Source organism: Carlito syrichta, unplaced genomic scaffold, assembly GCF_000164805.1.
Source record: "Carlito syrichta isolate Samal-C Ts95f unplaced genomic scaffold, Tarsius_syrichta-2.0.1 Scaffold305073, whole genome shotgun sequence".
NCBI classification, from domain to species: domain Eukaryota; kingdom Metazoa; phylum Chordata; class Mammalia; order Primates; family Tarsiidae; genus Carlito; species Carlito syrichta.
In genome coordinates, this window is record NW_007249169.1 from 432,615 (window position 1) to 452,164 (window position 19,550).

The 19,550-nt window shown below is 38.4% G+C and overlaps 1 protein-coding gene across 1 annotated transcript in view; it reads left to right on the plus strand.

The window, feature by feature from the left end:
- SLC2A9 (solute carrier family 2 member 9) overlaps positions 1-5,671 on the plus strand; it is a 197,243-nt gene extending 191,572 nt beyond the window's left edge. Inside the window, exon 16 of the mRNA XM_008061091.2 lies at positions 5,297-5,671. Within this exon, the coding sequence (XP_008059282.2) occupies positions 5,297-5,551 (255 nt within the window). The 3' untranslated portion in view covers positions 5,552-5,671. The remainder of the gene's footprint in view (positions 1-5,296) is intronic.
- The last annotated feature ends 13,879 nt before the right edge of the window (positions 5,672-19,550 follow it).

Consider the following 19,550-nt stretch of genomic DNA (forward strand, 5'->3'; position numbering starts at 1 on the left):
CACTCACCTCAGCCTCCCAAGGCATGGGATTACAGGCTGAGCCACTGAGCCTGGCTTGGATAGCTTTTAAGTTTAACTCAGAATTACATTTAGTTACAGTTTTGTTACCGCCAGAGCAGGTTGTTTTTTGTTACTTGATTTCTAGGTGATGCCCATGCCCCTCCCCACCAACCCAATGGCACTCCATGATACACAAAGGAATCCAACAGTCTAATTTGTTAGAGCTCACAACTGCATTTCCATAAATTGACCTCTCATCTATTTTCCTTGTTCACAGCTGCTATATTTTTAGCCCAATTCTGATAAAAGCAAATATAAGCAAAAAAGTTGAGATTTTTCTTTAATAGAAAGGACCTTTCCCCAGAAGTACTACTTTGCCAAAGTTGCCTTATATTTTTTTTTATCATAATTTGGCATTATTGTGTACTCTGAAAAGAATGCTTTTCTCCAAATCTAAGAATATGGAACATTATCATGACTGTTTCTAATAACATAAAAGATATTGTACAGAAATGAAGCACTCATGGCTAAGAGCTTTTATAGAAACTAGAAAGGGGGAGTTTACATAGAGGCGATTGTCCTTACCTGGATGGAGGACCAAGTGTCTATATCTGGCATGGTCCTACCCCTTTTGTCAGGTTCTCTGCTGCTTCAGTTCTCCCTGGGACTTCCAAGAAGTCCCCAGGATCTTAGGGGTCAGCTAAGATCCTGCCTCCGACCACCTAAATGGGTCCCAGCTAAAACACTGGCAGGGGTTGTGACCTGATGCCTATGTGATTTTTTTAAACTTAAAGTTCTTACACGTCACTCTGGATTTTTTATATAAAATTCTATTTGACACTTATTCTTCATGTGTGAATTACTGCTTGGGCTTGGGATCTCTTATATATACTATATTAAATGGATACTTCCTATTAGTTTAATTATGCAATACATTGCTAGGTTGGTGATTAGGCCGATGCTACAGACAAACAAAGATTTGCATGGAGAGAGAGAGTTAGAAAAAAAAGGTTATTAACTTCCCCAAGAAAAGGGAAGGATCAGACGCTAAAGATTAGCATGGCATGTGAGTGCTTGAGGCTGGAGGTTTATAAAGTTTCTTTCCCAGGAGGCTGGGAAAGAGTATTCCTATGGAACATGATGGTGGGAGGAGGTTGTTGTTGACATGGTGATTAGCTATTCAGGATGCCAGCGGCCTGAGTTTCAGGTAATTGCTCATATAGACAGCAAGACTGGGCCAAAGTCTGTAAAACAAAGTCTTAAGACACGGATATTAATTTTTGAATGTCCTTGGATTTAGGGAACTAAAACTGCTTAGCTAGGAGTGTGCTGTTTATGGATAAGATAGCAGGAGGGCTGGGTAGAAGAAACATTCTTAGGGGAGATGGCAGGAGAGCTGGTGCCATCATGACTGTCTGTTTTGTTCATTTTGGAGACCAGGTGGTCTGTTGTGTAAACAAGAGGCTGGACTGATAACTAGAAACAAATCCTTGGAGCAAAGATATTAATTATAATTTATTGGTGTCAGTTACTGGGGGCAGGTCACAGCTGTACTTATCAGTGACACTAGACAGAGTAGTTAATCAAGCATACCTCAGAGCAAGGGAGTTAACAGAGTCTATTACAAAGTAAGACATTAGTCACTATAACAAGAAAAAAGTACAAGCCAACACCAAGTCGCCTGTCCTAGTTGACCGGGGTAACTCCATTTTGGCTTAGGTCCTTTCATACATCATATGCAAAAAGAATATGAAATACATCACAATTAAAGAACATTTTGATTATCATAACTATGGAATGCATTATATATAAGAAGAGTAAGGAAAATATCAGTTTTATGAAAGGGTAGTGTCTGCAGAGCCAGGAATTAGGATTACGGCTTCTAATTCTGTGTGGAGGCTAGGGGAAGCAGTGAGCATGTGTCTGCCGAAAGCCTCATGTCCCCACCGAGGCAGTTACTTTGGAAGCGAGGGGACCGTCTGAGTCTGTGCTGCAGTAACCAAATACCACAAACTGGGCATTCTATGAGGAACATAAACTTATTTTCTCATCATTCTGGAAGCGAGCAACTCCAAGGCACCAGAGAATTCAGTGCCTAATGAGAGCCGCCCTCTGCTTCCAAGATGGTGCCCTTGCTGCATCCTCACATGGTGGAAGAGCAAGAAGGGCTAGTTGGCTCCCTCCATCCCTTGTATAAGGTTCCTGATCCCACTCATGAAGGGTGTGCTCGTGACTTAATCACCCACCGAAAGCCCTACCTCTTAATGCTATCACATGGGTTTACATTTTAATGTGTGAATTTGAGGGGGACACATTCAGCCCATAGCAGGGACCCAGCAGGACTTTTCCCCTGGGCATGAGAGGGGAGAGCCTATGCCCAGGAGGTGATGCCTCCCACACTGGCCTTCCCACTACTTGCTCCCACGTCTCCTGGTGGGGCGCGGGGGCGAAGGCAAGTGTCATTGTCCAGGAGGGCTGCGGCAGCCATGCATCCTGTTTTTTTTTTGAAAGCAGGATTTATCGAGAGGACAGAAAAGCTCCCACAGTGGGAGGGACCCAAAGGGGTTGACCAGTCATGCATTCTTGACTGCACTCTGTGAAATTGTGGGAATGACCCGAGTGATGCCCAGCAGGTCTCCTGGAAAAGGAAGCGAGGCAGGCGGCAGCTCTGTGGGTGGCAGAGAAGTCCCAGACTGTTCCACGTGCTGCCTGGGATAGAGCAGGGGGCTCTTTGAGCCTCAGTCCCTTCATGTATTCAGTGGGTGTATGTTGAGCATCTACTATGCATCAGACACTCTCCAGGCTCTGGGAATACAAGAAAAATGACAACTCCTGCCCTCAGGTAGCTTATCTCCTGGTGGAAAGAGGGTTAACAAACAGGTAATTATACACTATAATGCTGCCTAGTGGTGAGTGTTTTGATGAGCAGTAAAGCAGGGCTGAAAGGAAGCCTGTAGATACAGGGATCAGAGAGAACCTCTGAGAAAGTGACCGTTAGAACAAAATGAAGGGGAGTGAGAGAGCAGAATGTGCAGATGTCTAAAAGAAGATTGTTGCAGGAAGAGGGAACCACACATGCAAAGCGGTTGAAGAGAAATCAAGAAGGCAGTGTAGCTGGGGCAGAGAAAGTGAAGAGAGTGAGATCAGCGAAGAAAGAGGCTATATGGTTGGTGACCCTGGAGGCCGTATAAGATCTTTGTCTTTACTCGGGGTGACTTAGAAAGTCATGGTGGATTTTGAGCAGAAGAGTACTAAGTTCTGTTTTTTGCTTACCAGGATCACTGTGGTTTGTCTCTTGAGAGTAATCTTAAGGTGACAAGGTGAGATGCAGGAAAATCAGTTGAGAAGCTATTGCAATGATCCAAGCAAGGTATGATGGTGCTTGCACCAAAATGGTAGCAGTGGAAGTGGTGAAAAGCATTCAGATTCAGATTCTATTTCAAGGTAGAGAACCATGATTTCCTGGTGGAGCAGATATGGGTGGGAGACAGAGACAGATTGCCTCTTAATGTTTTTGGTTGTCCTCAGCAGCTGGAAGGGCAAAGGTACCATCAACTGAGATGGACAACTACAGCAGGTGATGGTTCAGGGTTCCAGTTTAGACTTGCTAAGTCAGAGGCCCATTCAGCAGGTGAATGGTAGAGTTGGGGATTTTGTGTGCAGAATTGGAGCGACCATATTTCATCTTCAAAACAATACGTGGGTATATATCACCATGTTACAAATGAGGAAATAAATGCTTAATAGATTGAAGTTCTGTCTTAAATGGCATATTGCAAGCATTGTCACAGCATGTAAGTAGTGGAACAAGGATTTCCATCCCACTCAATTGATAGCAGAGCCTATACTCTCTCCCCTCCCCAACACTGCTCATGAAATCTTTGTGGAAAGGTAGTAGGCACACACCCCCAGAGCTTGGCAACCCAAGTGTGGAGTGTGTGGTACATGCAGTACTTCAATGGAAAAACATCGTTTAATCCTTACAACAACCCTTTACATACCACAATTATCCCCCTTTTACTGCCATGGAAACCGAGGCACAAAGAGTCTCAATTTAGTAAATGTGGAATATGATCCAGAATTCAAGTTTGTTTCTTATTTGTTTGCTTGTTTTTGAGTGGGAGTCGTACTCTGTCACCCAGGCTGAAGTGCACCGGCAAGTTCACAGTCACTGCAGCCTCAACCTTCTGGGCTTAGGCAATCTTTCCACCTCAGCCTTCCAAGTAATGGAACTATAGCCACGTGTTACCACACCCAGCTAATTTTTCGATTTGATGCAGAGATGAGGTTTTGCCAAATTGCCCAGGCTGGTCTCAAAACCCTGGGCTCAGGCATTCCTCTCACCTTGGCCTCCCAACGTGCTGGGATTACAAGCTTGAGCCACATGCTCAGCCCAGAAATTCAGCTTTTAAGCACTTAAGTCATCCTCCAAAAACAAATGTTTGTCCTACCAAAGAATAGAATGGAATTGACTGAAATACAGATATTACTTTTTGGGAAATATCACTCAAAGATGCTTTACCTTTGGATCAATAGATGTTGTTGCATGAAAGAATCACAGCCTTGACAGCTGGAACCCAGAAAACCTTGAATTCAACAAACATTTACTGAGTACCTCCTGCAAGCTGGGCACTAAGCAAGGCACAGCAGCTGCAGAGGTGAATGAGTCACTGAGAAGCTCAAGGTCTAGTGCAGTTGTTAGGGTTATTTGTAGTTAGGCACTAATCAGGATACATAAAGTAGTGATTGCATTCAACACTTTTCTTCTTGTCACTCTTGTTTGTGCAAGGTTGCATTAGAGTATTAATAAGTGAGTCAGATCATTTGCATATTAGGAAAAAATGGCGTTATCTTGAGCTAGTCCAAGCTGCACTTCTTTTTTTTTTACAAACTGGGACTTGCCTCTTCCCTTTTATATCACACTTGTCTTTTGTATATAGTGGAAGCAGGGAGAGAATGTGGTTAACAGTAAATATAAACTTAAGATGATAGTCAGCAATTTACATTTTGCTTTCATGATGATTAGTTCTTAAATGCTTAACTAGCAAAAATACTAAAAGAAATACTGCCATCTTCTCATCTTTGCTGGCATTTGAAGCTGATTTATTCAAGCTTCACATGAGCATGCCTCATGGAGAGCACATTGCCTTACAGAGCCAGCATCACACATGTGGTGCTTTGTCCAGGAGGATTGATAGATGAATGCAGAGTTATATAAAAAAATCTGTTTAGAAACTGTCTTACAGACAGTTTACTGATTGTCTATTCAATGTTTTTTGTTTCTGCCTTTCCACAGAAAAGTCTGGACACCTACTGTTTCCTAGTCTTTGCTACAATTTGTGTCACAGGTGCTATCTACCTCTACTTTGTCCTGCCTGAGACCAAAAACAGAACCCATGCAGAAATCAGCCAGGCGTTTGCCAAAAGGAACAAAGCTTACCCCCCAGAGGAGAAAATTGACTCAGCTGTCACTGGTGATAAGACGAATGAAAGGCCTGAACCAGAATCCTCCTCCACATTGGACAATTATGTCAAAAACAGGGTTGTCTAAGTGGATGACTTCACCATTTCAGGAAAGCAAAGATTTCCCCACTTTTGGAAAACTTAAACTGGTTGAAGCCATGCAAGTCTTATATTATTAATTATTTAAAAACAAGCCTATGCTATTCTAGCATCACGACTTGTTGGGTTTTTTTTCACAGGTGAATCTCCCAAATTTTTCTGGAAACTGGAATCATCTCATGTTTCAGTACACCTCTTCATTTCTCAATATCGACCTTTGACCTCCTCATGACTTAACCTGTGGTTTCAAGATGAAATTGGGGAAGTAGTATTGAAATGCTTCCTCTGATAGAGAACTCAGTGAACTGGAACTCATAGACTGAGGTTCTAGTCCAAGCTTTACCATCAGTAGCCTTGACCTGACCTCAGTCTGAATCCTGATGCCTCAATGACCCTTGGCTTTCATCCCGAATGTAGGCTTTCAGAATTCAGTGGAAAGCTAAGCCTAGCCTTAAAAAATTAATTTATTCACTTAGTAAATGCCTGTTACCAATCTTTGGCTCTGCCCTATGGATCTCAGGCTTAGAAGAACCTAATACCAACCCATCAGTCTACAAGTTTGACCTTTCCCAGGCTGTGCTTCAGAAATAGGCTCAAGACTTCCAGGGCTGAAGCTACCTTCACTTCAGACTTATAGATTCCTGTGTGCTGACAGAAAGCATGAAGATCAATGTGTGGAAGCTAAACCTAGCCTTGGTGGGGGAAAAAAAAACATTGTAATTAATTGGTGATATCTGCCACAGGTGTAGGAGTGAAAATGCCAGCATATGTACCTCATGCTTGCCAAATCTACAGGAGATGTATCCGAAAATATAATGATCTGCCTTGAAAGACGGTGAATTCACCATCACGCAAAACGCTCAAGTGAAGACTGGGTGATTATTCATCTTGACTATTGTTAAGGAAATCTAAGTATCAGTGTTAAAAGAAGATAATCAGAATAGATATGTTTAAGGGTTCTTGTAACCCAACTATCTAGAGCTGTTTTGGTGGGAGCAACTTGCAGCTTGCTGTTGTAATGCATAGCTTGTGGTTAGGGAGATTCCCTATACTTGCCTCCAAAATGGGACAAATTCAAAGTGGCTATAAGCAAATGAAAGGGCACTTGAATATCACCATTGTGCTTGAATTTAGCATGTCATAGAAGGAGAGGGGCCAGGAGGAAAGACTTCACCTAGCAACACCAATGGAATCCTTTCAGCAATAATTTCTTGAGTTTTCTCTGATCATTCATGACAAAGGCAGCCTTAGCAAAAAGCTGAGGTCTGATTTTCTTTCCTGATGAATATTATTTAATCACTGGGCCTCTCCTTTGGTTAACTGTCAACTCAATGCACCATGCCATCCAGCTTTGATTTGGCTTGCGAATTTGGATGTGTTTGTCAATATGCCAAGAAAGGGATATGTGGGAACCAGAAGTGCCTGAGATAAAAAGAGCCAAATAATGTGTATAATAGAAATATTAGCCTTTGGCTGTTCTCTTTCACTTGGATACTTAAGTATTTAGTCAGTAAATATTAATTAGATACCTACTACAGACGGGCACAAGCTAGGTAATAAAGATGTATCAGTAAGCAAGAAAACACACTGCCCTTACCTGTACAAGCTGACCAGAGAAGATGAAAAATAAAAAAATTAACAGTAAAGTGCCATCAGTACCGGAGGGATAGGGGAAACACAGTGATATAGGAATATGCACCAAGAACTATTGGAGTAAGAATCAGGAAAGCCTTCCCAAGTAAGTGACAGAATTAGAATAGGGAACAATGTGACTATCAGGCAATAGACCAAGAGTTATTCTTATGGGCTATGACATTGGAAAAGACAGTGGAGCCACTGTCTTAGTTTGTTTTCTGTAGCTGATAATAGAATACTGAAACTGGGTAATTTATGAAGAAAATGAATTTGTTTCGTACAGTTAGGGATGTCCAGAAGTCCAAGGTCAGTGGGTACATCTGTGAGCGCTTTCTTGCTGGCGGGGACTCTCTGCAGTCCCAAGGCGTCACAGTACATTAGATGGTGAAGGGGGCTGAGTGTGCTTGTTTAAGTCTATCTTTTTTTTTCTTGTAAAGTCACCAGTCCCATCTCATAATAACTTATTAATCCATTAACCCATTGACATATTAATCCAAGAATGGATTTATCTATTCTTGAAGGCAGGGCCCTTATGGACCAATCACCTCTTAAAGGTCTCATCTCTCAATATTGCCAAGTTGGGGAATAAGTTTCAACATGAGTTTTAGAGGGGACAATCAAACCACAACAGCTACATAAAGGGGACTTTTGAAAAGAAAAACAATAAGGCACCCATAATCTTATATGCTTCCTTCTCCCTAACACTACTGATTTAATTTTACATAACTCTGTCCAGTTCTTACCTATTATTTATCCAGTTGCAATCACAGAATACATAAAATACAATTACAGTCATCTTGTCTCTTTGTGTTTTCTTTTACTTTGTATTAAATCAAATGCATCGTCTCAATTCCAAAACCTTTTGTTCATACTCTAATTTCCACTACAGTGAATTCTTCATGTATAAAGTTGTTTTTTTGCAAACCAAGAGATAATGGGGACTGGTGAGTCAAAGAGATAGACATTACTGTGAGCTTTGCTATATAGACTCTGGTGGTTTGCTAAAAAGCACTAACCATTTACAGCTCCCTGTATCCATTCATGGACTCTAAAACAGTCTCTAGTCAAATTAATAGGTCTCCTTCTTTAATGTCTGCCCAGGTGTTAAGAATTGGGTCCTTGTCTTACTATTTCACCTATCTTCTCACCTTCACACCATGGGGTTGACATTTCTTCCTTTCAGATTCACTAAAAGAAAAGTAACTTTTCCAGCTTTTGGTTCTGGTTAACATGGAGTAAGAACACTCTACCCTATTTCTAGCCTTGGACAGAATCATAATGTAAATATATGAGGATGCTGAAAAGCAAATGATAGCAGGAGAACTGAAGAGGGAAATAAAAACTCAAAGAATAGATAATATAGAAATGAATTTTCATCATTTTTCCCTCCATATCACCTGTTTTATACTCCAGGACAAACCAACTTCCAAAACTGCTCAATGGGCATCAGGAGAAAAAACTTAAAGAGAAATACCCCTGTCCCTGTCCAGAGTGACAGGAAGGGGTGACTCTGTGAGTAAAAAAATATGTGGGAAGAGAAAAAATATTTAAAGAAATAATAATTGAAAACTTTTCAAAGAAAGACAAATTTATAAAATCAATATCAGCAAACCCTTAAGAGGCTAAATTAAAAAAAAACCACTCCCAGGTATATCACAATCAAACTAATACAAATAAAATATAGTGAAAAAACCCATGAAAGGAGCCAGAGAAAATTGACACATTACATATAGTGTAAATGATGTGGATGACTATAGATTCCTCATTAGAAACCATGTGGACCTGAAGGCACTTGAATAATATTTAAAGATTTTTTAATACTGAAAGAAAAAATTGTCAATCCAGTTTGAAAATTGCAATTGGTCCACCTATATGCTGTTTACAAGAATCTCACATTAAGTATAATGATATAGATAGGTTAAAAGTAAAAGTGAGAAAAGATATAGCGTGCAAGCATGAATCAAAAGAAAACTGGCATGGCTACCTGGATATTAGAAAAAGTATGCTTTGAAACAAGAAAGTTTATGCATAACAAAGAGGAAATTATGTAGTTACAAATAGGTTAATTGCTACAAATAAATAAAAACTCTAAATGTGCATGTACCTCAAATCAATTTCAAAATATATGAAGCAAAAGCAGAAAGAATAGAAAGGAAAACTGAACAAATCCACAATTGTACTTGAAGACTTCAAAGCTCCTCTCTCTGTAATCTATAACAAGTAGAAAATGGCAAAGATATAGAAGACCAAACAACACTATTAAACAGTTTGACCTGACAGCTAAGAAACTCTCCAAATAACAGCAAAATATATACTCTTTTTAAGTGCATCTGGAACATTCAATAAGGTAGATACAATACATTTAAAAACGCAACAAATTTAAAAGGGCTGAAATCATAAAAATTATATTCTCAGATCATACAGAAATCAATAACAGAAAGACATTTGGAGCTAAATGGTCACAAAGATGAAAATAATAAACATTAGGGACACCAATAAAGGGGAAGGGGAAAGGAGGGTTAGGCTCAGAGACTACCTACAGGGCAAAATGTTCACTCTTGGGGGAATGGGCCACCTGGGAACCAATCTCCACCACTACACACTATGTCCATGTAATGAATATGCATGTGTACTCCCTGAATCTAAAGTTAAAGTTAATATAATATTCAAACTTTGAAAACTTAAAACGTGCTCCTAAATAATCTGTGAATCAAAAAGGATATCTCAGAAAAGGTAATAAAATACTACGAACTGAATAAAAATGAAAATATCAACAAATTTTATGAATTCAGTTAAAGCAATGCTCAAAGGAAATTTTATAATGTAATGTACTCTAAATGCTAGAAAGTTTACCAATACATAATCTAAGATTTCAGCTTAAGAAACAAGAACAAGAAGAATGAACTACACAAAAAGCAAACATGAGGCCAAAAAATAATAAAAATAAGAATAAAAACAGAAAAACAGAAAATAATGAGAAAGTCAATGAAACCAAAGATTGGTTCTTTTCTTTGAAAAGATCAATAAAATTGGTAAACCTCTATCTAGGTTAACCAAAAGATAGAGGAGGGGAGAAGAAAGGTTAGAGAAATGTAGAGAGGGATAGGATGGGAGGGAGAGACAGAGGGAGAGCAAAAGAGAGAGAACACAAATGACCAAAAGCAGTAATGAAAGAGGTGACATTTCTACAGTGTTTTAACATTAGAAGAGTAATAAGAAAATACTAACAATAACTCTGTCCATAAATTCAACAACTTAAATGAAATGAACAAATTTTTGAAAGACTAACTACCAAAAGTCACTCAAGAAAAAAATAGAAAACCTGAACAGTCTCATACCCATTTAAATAAATATTTAAATTTATAGCCAAAACTTTTTGACAAAGGAAATTCTAGTTCCAAATAGTTCTACTGGAAAAATACCAAACACTGAAAGAGAAAAGCACACTAATTCTACAAAATTTCTTTCCACAAAAGAAGGAAAATATTTTCCAACTCATTTAATGAAACTAGCACGAATTCAATAACAAAGTCAAACAAAAGTAGTACAAGAAAATAAAACTGCAGACCAATATCCCTCAGAAACATAGACACAAAGTTTCTCAGCAAAATATTAGCAAACTAAATAAAAAATATAAAAAGAATAATTCACCATAACCCAGCGAAGAAATGCAAGTCTGGCTCAACATTCCAAAATCAGTCAGTGTAATCTCCATATTAACTGACCAATGGGTAAAAAAACAAATAAATAAACATATCAATAGTTACAGGGGAAATTTTTTTAGAAATTTATCATTCACCTATATTAAAAATTCTCACCCAAAGAAACTTTCTTCACCTGAAAAGGCATCTTAAAAAACATACAGATAACATCATATTTAGTGGTGCAAGACTAAATGTTTTTTCCCTAAGAACAGAAACAATGTAAGGATATTTTCTCCCACCACGTCTATTCATCATCATACAATTCAAGCCAATGCAACAAGACAAGAAAAATAAATAAAAGGAGTGCAAGTTGAAAAGGAAAAAATAAAACTGCTTCTATTCACAGACATGAAGTCAGTCACGATAGGAGGACTCCACTCCAGGATAGGCCCGATTGGAGCACCCCCCTGCTAGTACCTGGGAAAGAGACAATCTTGCACCTCCCCAATGGAGGGGTTCCCCTTGACAATATGAGAGTGGGAGAGGACTGCAGTCCCACCCACCTCCACTGCCCTGACCTCTTTCCGTGGTCTGGACACTGGGGAGAAAATGAATGAGGTCAAAGCTCTGCAAGAGAGAACGAAGCAGCAGATGAGAGGAACAATTGCAAAACCTGCCACAAGAGGGCAGGGTTTTAAAAAAATGTTTTTAAACTTTTTGTCTGCTAGTTTTTCTAATTTTTAAATATTTTTCCTTTGTGCATAAATGTGTTTGTGAGGGTTTGATCTGCATCCCTCACTTTTTTCTCTTTCTTCTTTGGTTTTTTGTTTTCTGTTTATGTGTGTATGTGAATGATTGAGTGTTCATCTTTCAGCTTTTTGTTTTTGTTTTTTCGGTTTGGTTTTGCTCTTTTTTAGTTTCATTTGTGTGTGAATATATGTGTGAGGATTCAATCTGAATTCCTACTTTTTTCTTTTTCTTTCTCTTTTTCTTTTCCATTCATTTTGTGCTGGGTGTGTGTGTGTGTGTGTGTGTGTGTGTGTGTGTGTGTGTGTGTGTTCAATTGTTTTTACTTTGATTTCTGCTGTCATTGTTCTGGTTTTTTCTCATTTTTATTTTTTTTCTCCATATTATTTCATTCTACTCTGTTCTCCTCATTACAGCTACTGTATCTTGGACTCAGGGGGTACACACATGTATCCATTGCATTGTCATATAGAGTGGTGGTGGGGAGTGTGTCTCAGGGAACCCATACCACAATCAGTGAACATTGTGATTTGCAAATAGTTTCTGAACTGACTCACCATCCTCCATGTTATTTGACTCTCAAAACTACAAGAAACAGCAAAGCTTCCCACCTAGTCCTGTTTCAAAATAGAACAAATCCAGAACCCTGATCAGGGAAGAATAGAGGACTGAGCACACACCAGAAGTGAAAGCCTCTTCCACTGCCACTGACTAACAGAACTAAAGTAAAAAGAAAGAGATCTGTCACAAATGAGGAATAACCAGTGGAAGACCATTGGTAATTTCCAGTGTAACAAAGAGAAAATGCATGAAAAATCAGACCCTAGAGCCCAAGTAACGGAAGTCACCAATGCCTGACCCCAGAATTTGACAGGGATTAAGGAATTAATGGAAAAAGTGAAGAAGACTCCAGAAAAATAACATGCAACACTGGAAGAACTTGTAACAGAGATTTTGACAATAAAAATTTCATCCAGGAAATAAATAACAAGATGACAAGCATGGAAAATATAATTAATCAAGCAGAAGAAAGAATCTCAGAAATTGATGACCAGAAAATGGAATTAACCCAATCTGTAAAAAACATAGAAAGAAAACTCAAAAAGAAAGACCAAAGCCTACAAGAGATGAGTGATTACATCAAGAGACCAAACCTACTCCCGATTGGTATCCCAGAAGAAGAAAGGGAAATGGAGAATACTTTGAAGCGAGTATTCAAGGAGGTTATCCAAGGAAACTTTCCCCATCTCACCAGATATGTTACCATCCAAACACAAGATATACAGATAATCTCCCCCACAAGACATCAAATGAGAAGACCAACCCCTAGACCATAGTAATTCACCTACAAAAAGTAGGCACAAAATAAAAATCTTTAAGGCAGCAAGAGAGAAAGATCAGAATAGCTACCAGGAAAAACCAATAGGAATAGCAGCAGACTAATCAGCAGAAACACTACAAATAAGAAGGGACTGGAGTTCAATATTCAAGGTCCTCAAAAATAAACAATTTCAGCCAAGAATTTTCTACCCAGCTAAGCCCAGTTTCATCAGTGATGGAGAATAAAGACCTTCCCATTCATCCAATCCTTAAGAGATTATGCAACTTCCAGACCAACTCTAAAGGAAACACTTAAAAAGGTATTAAGCACAGAAGAAAGAGAAAAAGAATGACCATGCATTTCCCAAGAGAATAGCAGAGCACAGAATCAACAGAGAATACATTGCAACAGCAAACTTGAAAAAACACATGGATCCAACCTTGAAACTGAAAGAAAAGAAAGAAAAAAATTATAAGAACATCATAAGGAGGGTAAATAATCACATTTTGATAATCAGCATGAATGTGAATGGACTAATTGCACTGCTGAAAAGACACAGATGGCAAACTGAAAAAAAAAACCATGACCTGATTAGTTACTGCATCCAGGAAATTCATCTTACCACAAGGGATGCATATAGACTCAAAGTTAGAGGTTGGAAAATGAGTTTATAGGCAAATGGATCACAAAAAAGGGTAGGTGTCATGATATTAATATCAGATAAAATGACATTTAAGTGATCAAAAATTTTAAAAGATACAAAAGGACACTACATAAAGATAAAAGGTTCAATCCATCAATAAGAAATATCCATCTTACATATACACCCAACACAAGAGCACCAGTACTTATAAAGCAACTACTAAGTAAACTATAAAAAGATATTGACTCTAACACATTTACAGCTGGGGACTTAAATACCCCACTAACAACTCTAGATAGATCATTGAGGCAAAAAAATCAAGAAAGAGATCCGGAACCTCAACTTCACACTGACAAAATGGACTTAACCTACAGAATGTTCCACCCAACAAGCACAGACTATACATTCTCACCACCACATTAAATGTACTCCGAGATCAATCACATCCTTGTCCATAAATGAAGCATAATCAAATTCCATTAGGCTGAAATATTGTCATGCACCTTTTCAGACCACAGTGGAATGAAAATAAATATCAACACCAACAAAATTTTCCCCAAACCCACAAAGATATGGACACTAAACAGCATGATGCTGAATGACAACTGGATCAAGACTGAAATCCAAAAAGAAATGAAAGGATTCCTGGTAACAAATGAAAATGAAGAAACATCTTACCAAAACCTCAGAGATGCCATGAAAAGTGTTCTAAGAGGGAAATTTATATCTCTATGAATATACATCAAGAAAATGGAAAGATTGCAAGGTAACACCTAACAAATCACCTAAGAAAACAGGAAAAAAAAAACACTACAAAACACTGCTCAAATAAATCAAAGATGACATAAACAAATGGAAAAATAGTCCATGTTTATGCATTGGAAAAATTAACATTGTTAAGATGTCCATCCCACCCAAGGCAATCTACAGATTTAATGCAATACCCATTAAATTACCAGCAACATTCTTCTCAGACCTGGAAAAGACTATACAGGAATTCATATGGAAACATAAATGACCACAAATAGCCAAACAGGAAAAAAAAAAAAAGCAGGAGGTATCACACTCCCAGACTTTAGACTATATTATAAAGCTACAATAATCAAAACTGCCTGGTATTTGTACAAGAACAGGCATATAGACCAATGGAACAGGATAGGGATTCCAAAAGTAAAACCTCAATTTCTCAGCCAATTCATCCTCGATGAAGTCTCCACCACCAACCACTGAGGAGAAGAAAACTATTCAGTAAATGGTTCTGGGAACACTGGTTGATCACAGGCAGAAGATTAAAATAAGACCCCTACCTATCTCTATACACAAAAATCATCTCTAAATGGATCAAAGACCTAAATGTAAAACCGCAAACTATAAGAACCTTAGAAAATGCAGGAGACTCCTATGTAGAAATTGGAATTGGCAACCAATTACATATCAAAACCTCAAGTGCCCGTGCCATGAGAGATAAGATAGACAAGTGGAACTTCATCAAACTGACAGGTTTCTGCAAAGCACAAGAAACCATCAAGAGAGTGGGGAGACATCCCACACACTGGGAAAAAAAAAGATTTGCCAACTGTATGTCTGGCAAAGGCCTAATATCTAGCATCTATAAGGAACTCAAATGTGTCAAAAAGAAAAAAAAGAGCCCCATTACAAAGTGAGCAAAAGATATGAATATACACTTCTCAAAAGAAGACACACGAGCAGCCAATAGATACAAGAAAAAATGTTCAACCTCACCAGTCATCAAAGAAATGCAAATTAAAACTACACTGAGATACCACCTAACTCCAGTCAGGATGGCCATTATCAATAGCTCAAAAAACAGCAGATATTGGAGAGGATGCGGCATAAAGGGAATACTTCCATACTGTTGGTGGGAGCGTAAACTAGCACAACCTCTGTGGAAAATAGTGTGACGAGTCCTAAAAGATCTAAAAATTGACCTTCCATATGACCCCCACAATCCCCCTACTGAGAACATATCTGGAGGAACTCAAATCACTCTATGAAAAAGATACCTGCACATGTATGTTTACTGCAGCATTATTCACAATAACAAAAACATGGAACCAACCATGCTGCCCATTGAAAGAGGATTGGATGAAAAAATGTGGTACATATACATGATGGAGTATTACACAGCTATAAAGGACAAAATCATGAACTTCACAGCAACCTTGAGTGATCTACCACAGAAACAAAGAACTGAGCATCACATGCTCTCACTCTTATGTGGACCTTGAATAATTATCGTAATACTATTAAAAAGGATTGGCAATAGAGGGAAACTGCCGGGGTGGGTGGTGGGAGGTGGGATTGGCAGTAGTGGGAATCTACCAGGGGAGGGAGGGGCATACCTCATCAACAAGGGTACCTGCATAATGAACATGTGTATACCTAACCCTGAATTATACTCCGCATCTGTAAATAAAAAAATTAAGAGTTAAAAAAAGGCAGGAAAACAAGACCACCAAAATCCTAACATTAGCAGAATAATCCAGATCATCAAAGTAAAAGTCCAAATACAGGACACAGAAAACAAAAATATTATAGAAAAGATCAACAAAATAAAAAGTTGGTTCTTTGAAAGGATAAACAAGATTGATGAACCCCTAGCCAGAATGAGCAAGAAAAAGAGAGAAAAAGTCAAAATAAACAGAATCAGAAATACAAAAGATCAAATCACAGCTGACCCTGAAGAAATATAGAAGATTATCAGAGGTTACTATGCACACCTGTATGGAAACAAACTTGATAATCTAAATGAAATGGAGGACTTTCTAACATCACACAACTTCCCAATGTTGAAACAAGAAGACACTGAGACACTAAATAGATCAATAACAACCCAGGATATTGATTCCATCATAAGAAAACTACCTGCAAAAAAATTAAAAGCCCTGGACCAGGTGGCTTTCCAGCAGAATTCTGTAAAACATACAAAGAGGAGCTGATATTAATCCTATTGAAAGTATTCCAGGCACTTGAGAAAGTTGGAATTCTCCCCAAATTATTTTATGAAACTAACATCACACTGATACCCAAACTGAATAAAGATCCAACAAAAAAGAAAACCACAGACCCAAATCCCTAATGAACGTAGGTGCAAAAATTTTCAACAAGATTCTAGCAAATCAGATCCAACAACACATCTCAAAAGTCATCCACCATGACCAAGTAGGTCTCATCCCCAGGATTCGAGACTGGTTCAACATTTGTAAGACCATAAATGTAATTAAATACATCAACAAATATAAAAACAAGAACCACATGGTTATATGATTAGATGCAGAAAAATCTTTTGAATAAATCCAGCATCCTTTCTTGATAAAAACCCTCAAACACCTAGGTATAGAAGGAGCATATCTCAAAATAGTAAATGCCATCTACAATAAACCCATAGCCAGCATATTGTTAAATGGACAGAAATTAGAAACATTTTCCTTGAAAACCGGAATAAGACAAGGCTGTCCACTCTCATCCCTTTTATTCAACATTCTGCTAGAAGTCTTAAAGCAATTAGACAAGAGAAGGAAATCAGGGGTATCCAAATAGAAAAAGAGGAAGATAAGTTATACCTCTTTGCTGACAATATGATCCTATACCTAGAAAATCCAAGAGAATATGGCAAAAACCTTCTTGCACTGATAAAGGGCTTTGACAAAGTTTCAGGGCACAAAATAAATGTGCAAAAGACAGTCGCATTCTTATACACCAACAAGAGCAGGCAGAGACCAAATAAAAAGCACAATCCCATTCACAATAGCCACCAATAATATGAAATACCTTGGCATCTTCCTAACCAGAGGAGTGAAAGACCCTTACGATGAAAACTACAAAACATTGCTCAAAGGAATCCAATAAGACACAAACAAACAGAAAAACATTCTATGCTCATGGATAGAAAGAATCAACATTGTTAAGATGTCCAGTCTACCAAAGGCAATCTACAGATTCAATGCAATACACATTACCAACATCATTCTTCTCAGACATGGAAATGACAATACAGAAATTCATATGGCAACATAAACGGCCATGAATAGCCAAAACAATATTTAGCAAAAGAAACAAAGCAGGAGGTATTACACTTCCAGACTTCCAACTTTACTATAAAGCTACAATAAACAAAACAACCTGGTACTGGTACAAAAACAGGTATACAGACCAATGGAATGGGATGGAAAGCCTGAAAGCAAAACCTCCATTTCTCAACCAACTCATCTTTGACACAGCCTTCTACAACATCCACTGGGAAGAGGACTACCTATTTAGTAAATGGTGCTGGAAAACTGGCTGGTCACATGCAGAAGATTGAAACAGAACCTGTACCTATCACTATACACAAAAATCAACTCTAAAAGGATCAAAGATCTAAACAAAGCCACAAACTATAAGAACCATATAAAATGCAGGAGACGCTGTTATGGAAATTGGAACTTGCAACCAATTCCTGATCAAAACCCCAAGTGGCCATGCCATGAGAAATAAGTTAGACAAATGGGACCTCATCAAACTGACAAGCTTCTGCAAAGCACTAGAAGCCATCAAGAAAGTGGGGAGACAGTTCACAGATTGGGGAAAAAAATATTTGCCAAATGTATATCTGACAAAGGCCTAATATCTAGTATCTACAAGCAATTCAAATGTGCTGAAAGGAAAAAAACTAAACAGCGTCATTAAAAAGTGGACCAACGACATGAATAGACACTTCTCAGTGAAGATATACAGGCAGCCAACAGACATATGAAAAAGTACTCAGCCTCACTCATCATCAGAGAAATGCAAATCAAAACCACTTTGAGATACCACCTAATCCCTGTAAGAATGGCCATCATTAATAAAATAAACAACAGATGCTGGTGAGGATGCACAGAAAAAGGAACGCTTCTACATTGCTGGTGGGAATTTAAACTAGTTCAGCCTCTTTGGAAAATAGTGTGATGATTTCCAAAAGAATTAGAAATTGACTTTCCAAATGACCCAGCAATCCCTCTGTTGGGAATATACCCAGAGGAACTCAAATCATTCTACAAACAGAGATACCTGCACACACATGTTTATTGCAGCACTATTCACAATAGCAAAAACATGGAACCAACCATGAAGCCCATCAAAACTGGACTGGATTTTTAAAATGTGGTGCATATACACAATGAAATATTATGCAACCTTAAAGAAGGATAAACAAATTCATGTCAAAGAAGGACTTTGCAGCAGCCTGGATGGATTTAGAGTCTATCATACTCAGTGATCTATCACAGAAACAGAAAACTGAGTTCCACATGTTCTTATTCATAAGTGAACCCTGAACATTTATCATAATACCATAAGAAAGGAATTGGCAATACTGGGAAACTGCCAGGAGAGGGGAACACACCTCATCAACAAGGGGACCTGCATAATGATCATTTGTATACCTAACCCTGAATTGTACCCCACATCTTTAAAATACAAAATTTAAAAAGAAAAAGACACAGGGTGGACATTCCACCCTAAACATTTACAGTGACAAGAGCCCTTATAAAAATGTGATTATATATGAGAGTGAATGTGTTTGTTCGTGTGTTTACCTTCTCTGGGCAGGATGAGCTGGTACTTAGCCTTAAAAAAAATGAACTTGTCCAAAAGGATAGAAGCCTTGTCTGTTTAACTCTCTTCTGTATCCAGGCAACATAATACTTGGCACATAGAAGGAGCACAGTAAGGTTGGCTGAATGAATGAATGGATGTATGAATGAATGGGTAGTATGGTAGGCAGAGTAATGGCCTCCCAAAGATGTTCAGAGCCTAGTCCTCAGAATCTGTGAGTGTGTTAACTTTCATGGCCAGTGGAACTTTGCTGATGTGATTCAGTTAAGGATCTTGAGTTGGGGAAATTAACATGGATTATCTGGGCAAGCCCAGTGTAATCACAAAAGTCCTTATGACAGAGAGATGGGAGAGTCAGGGTCAGAAAAGGAGAATGATATCAGAAGAGATGAAGGAGGAG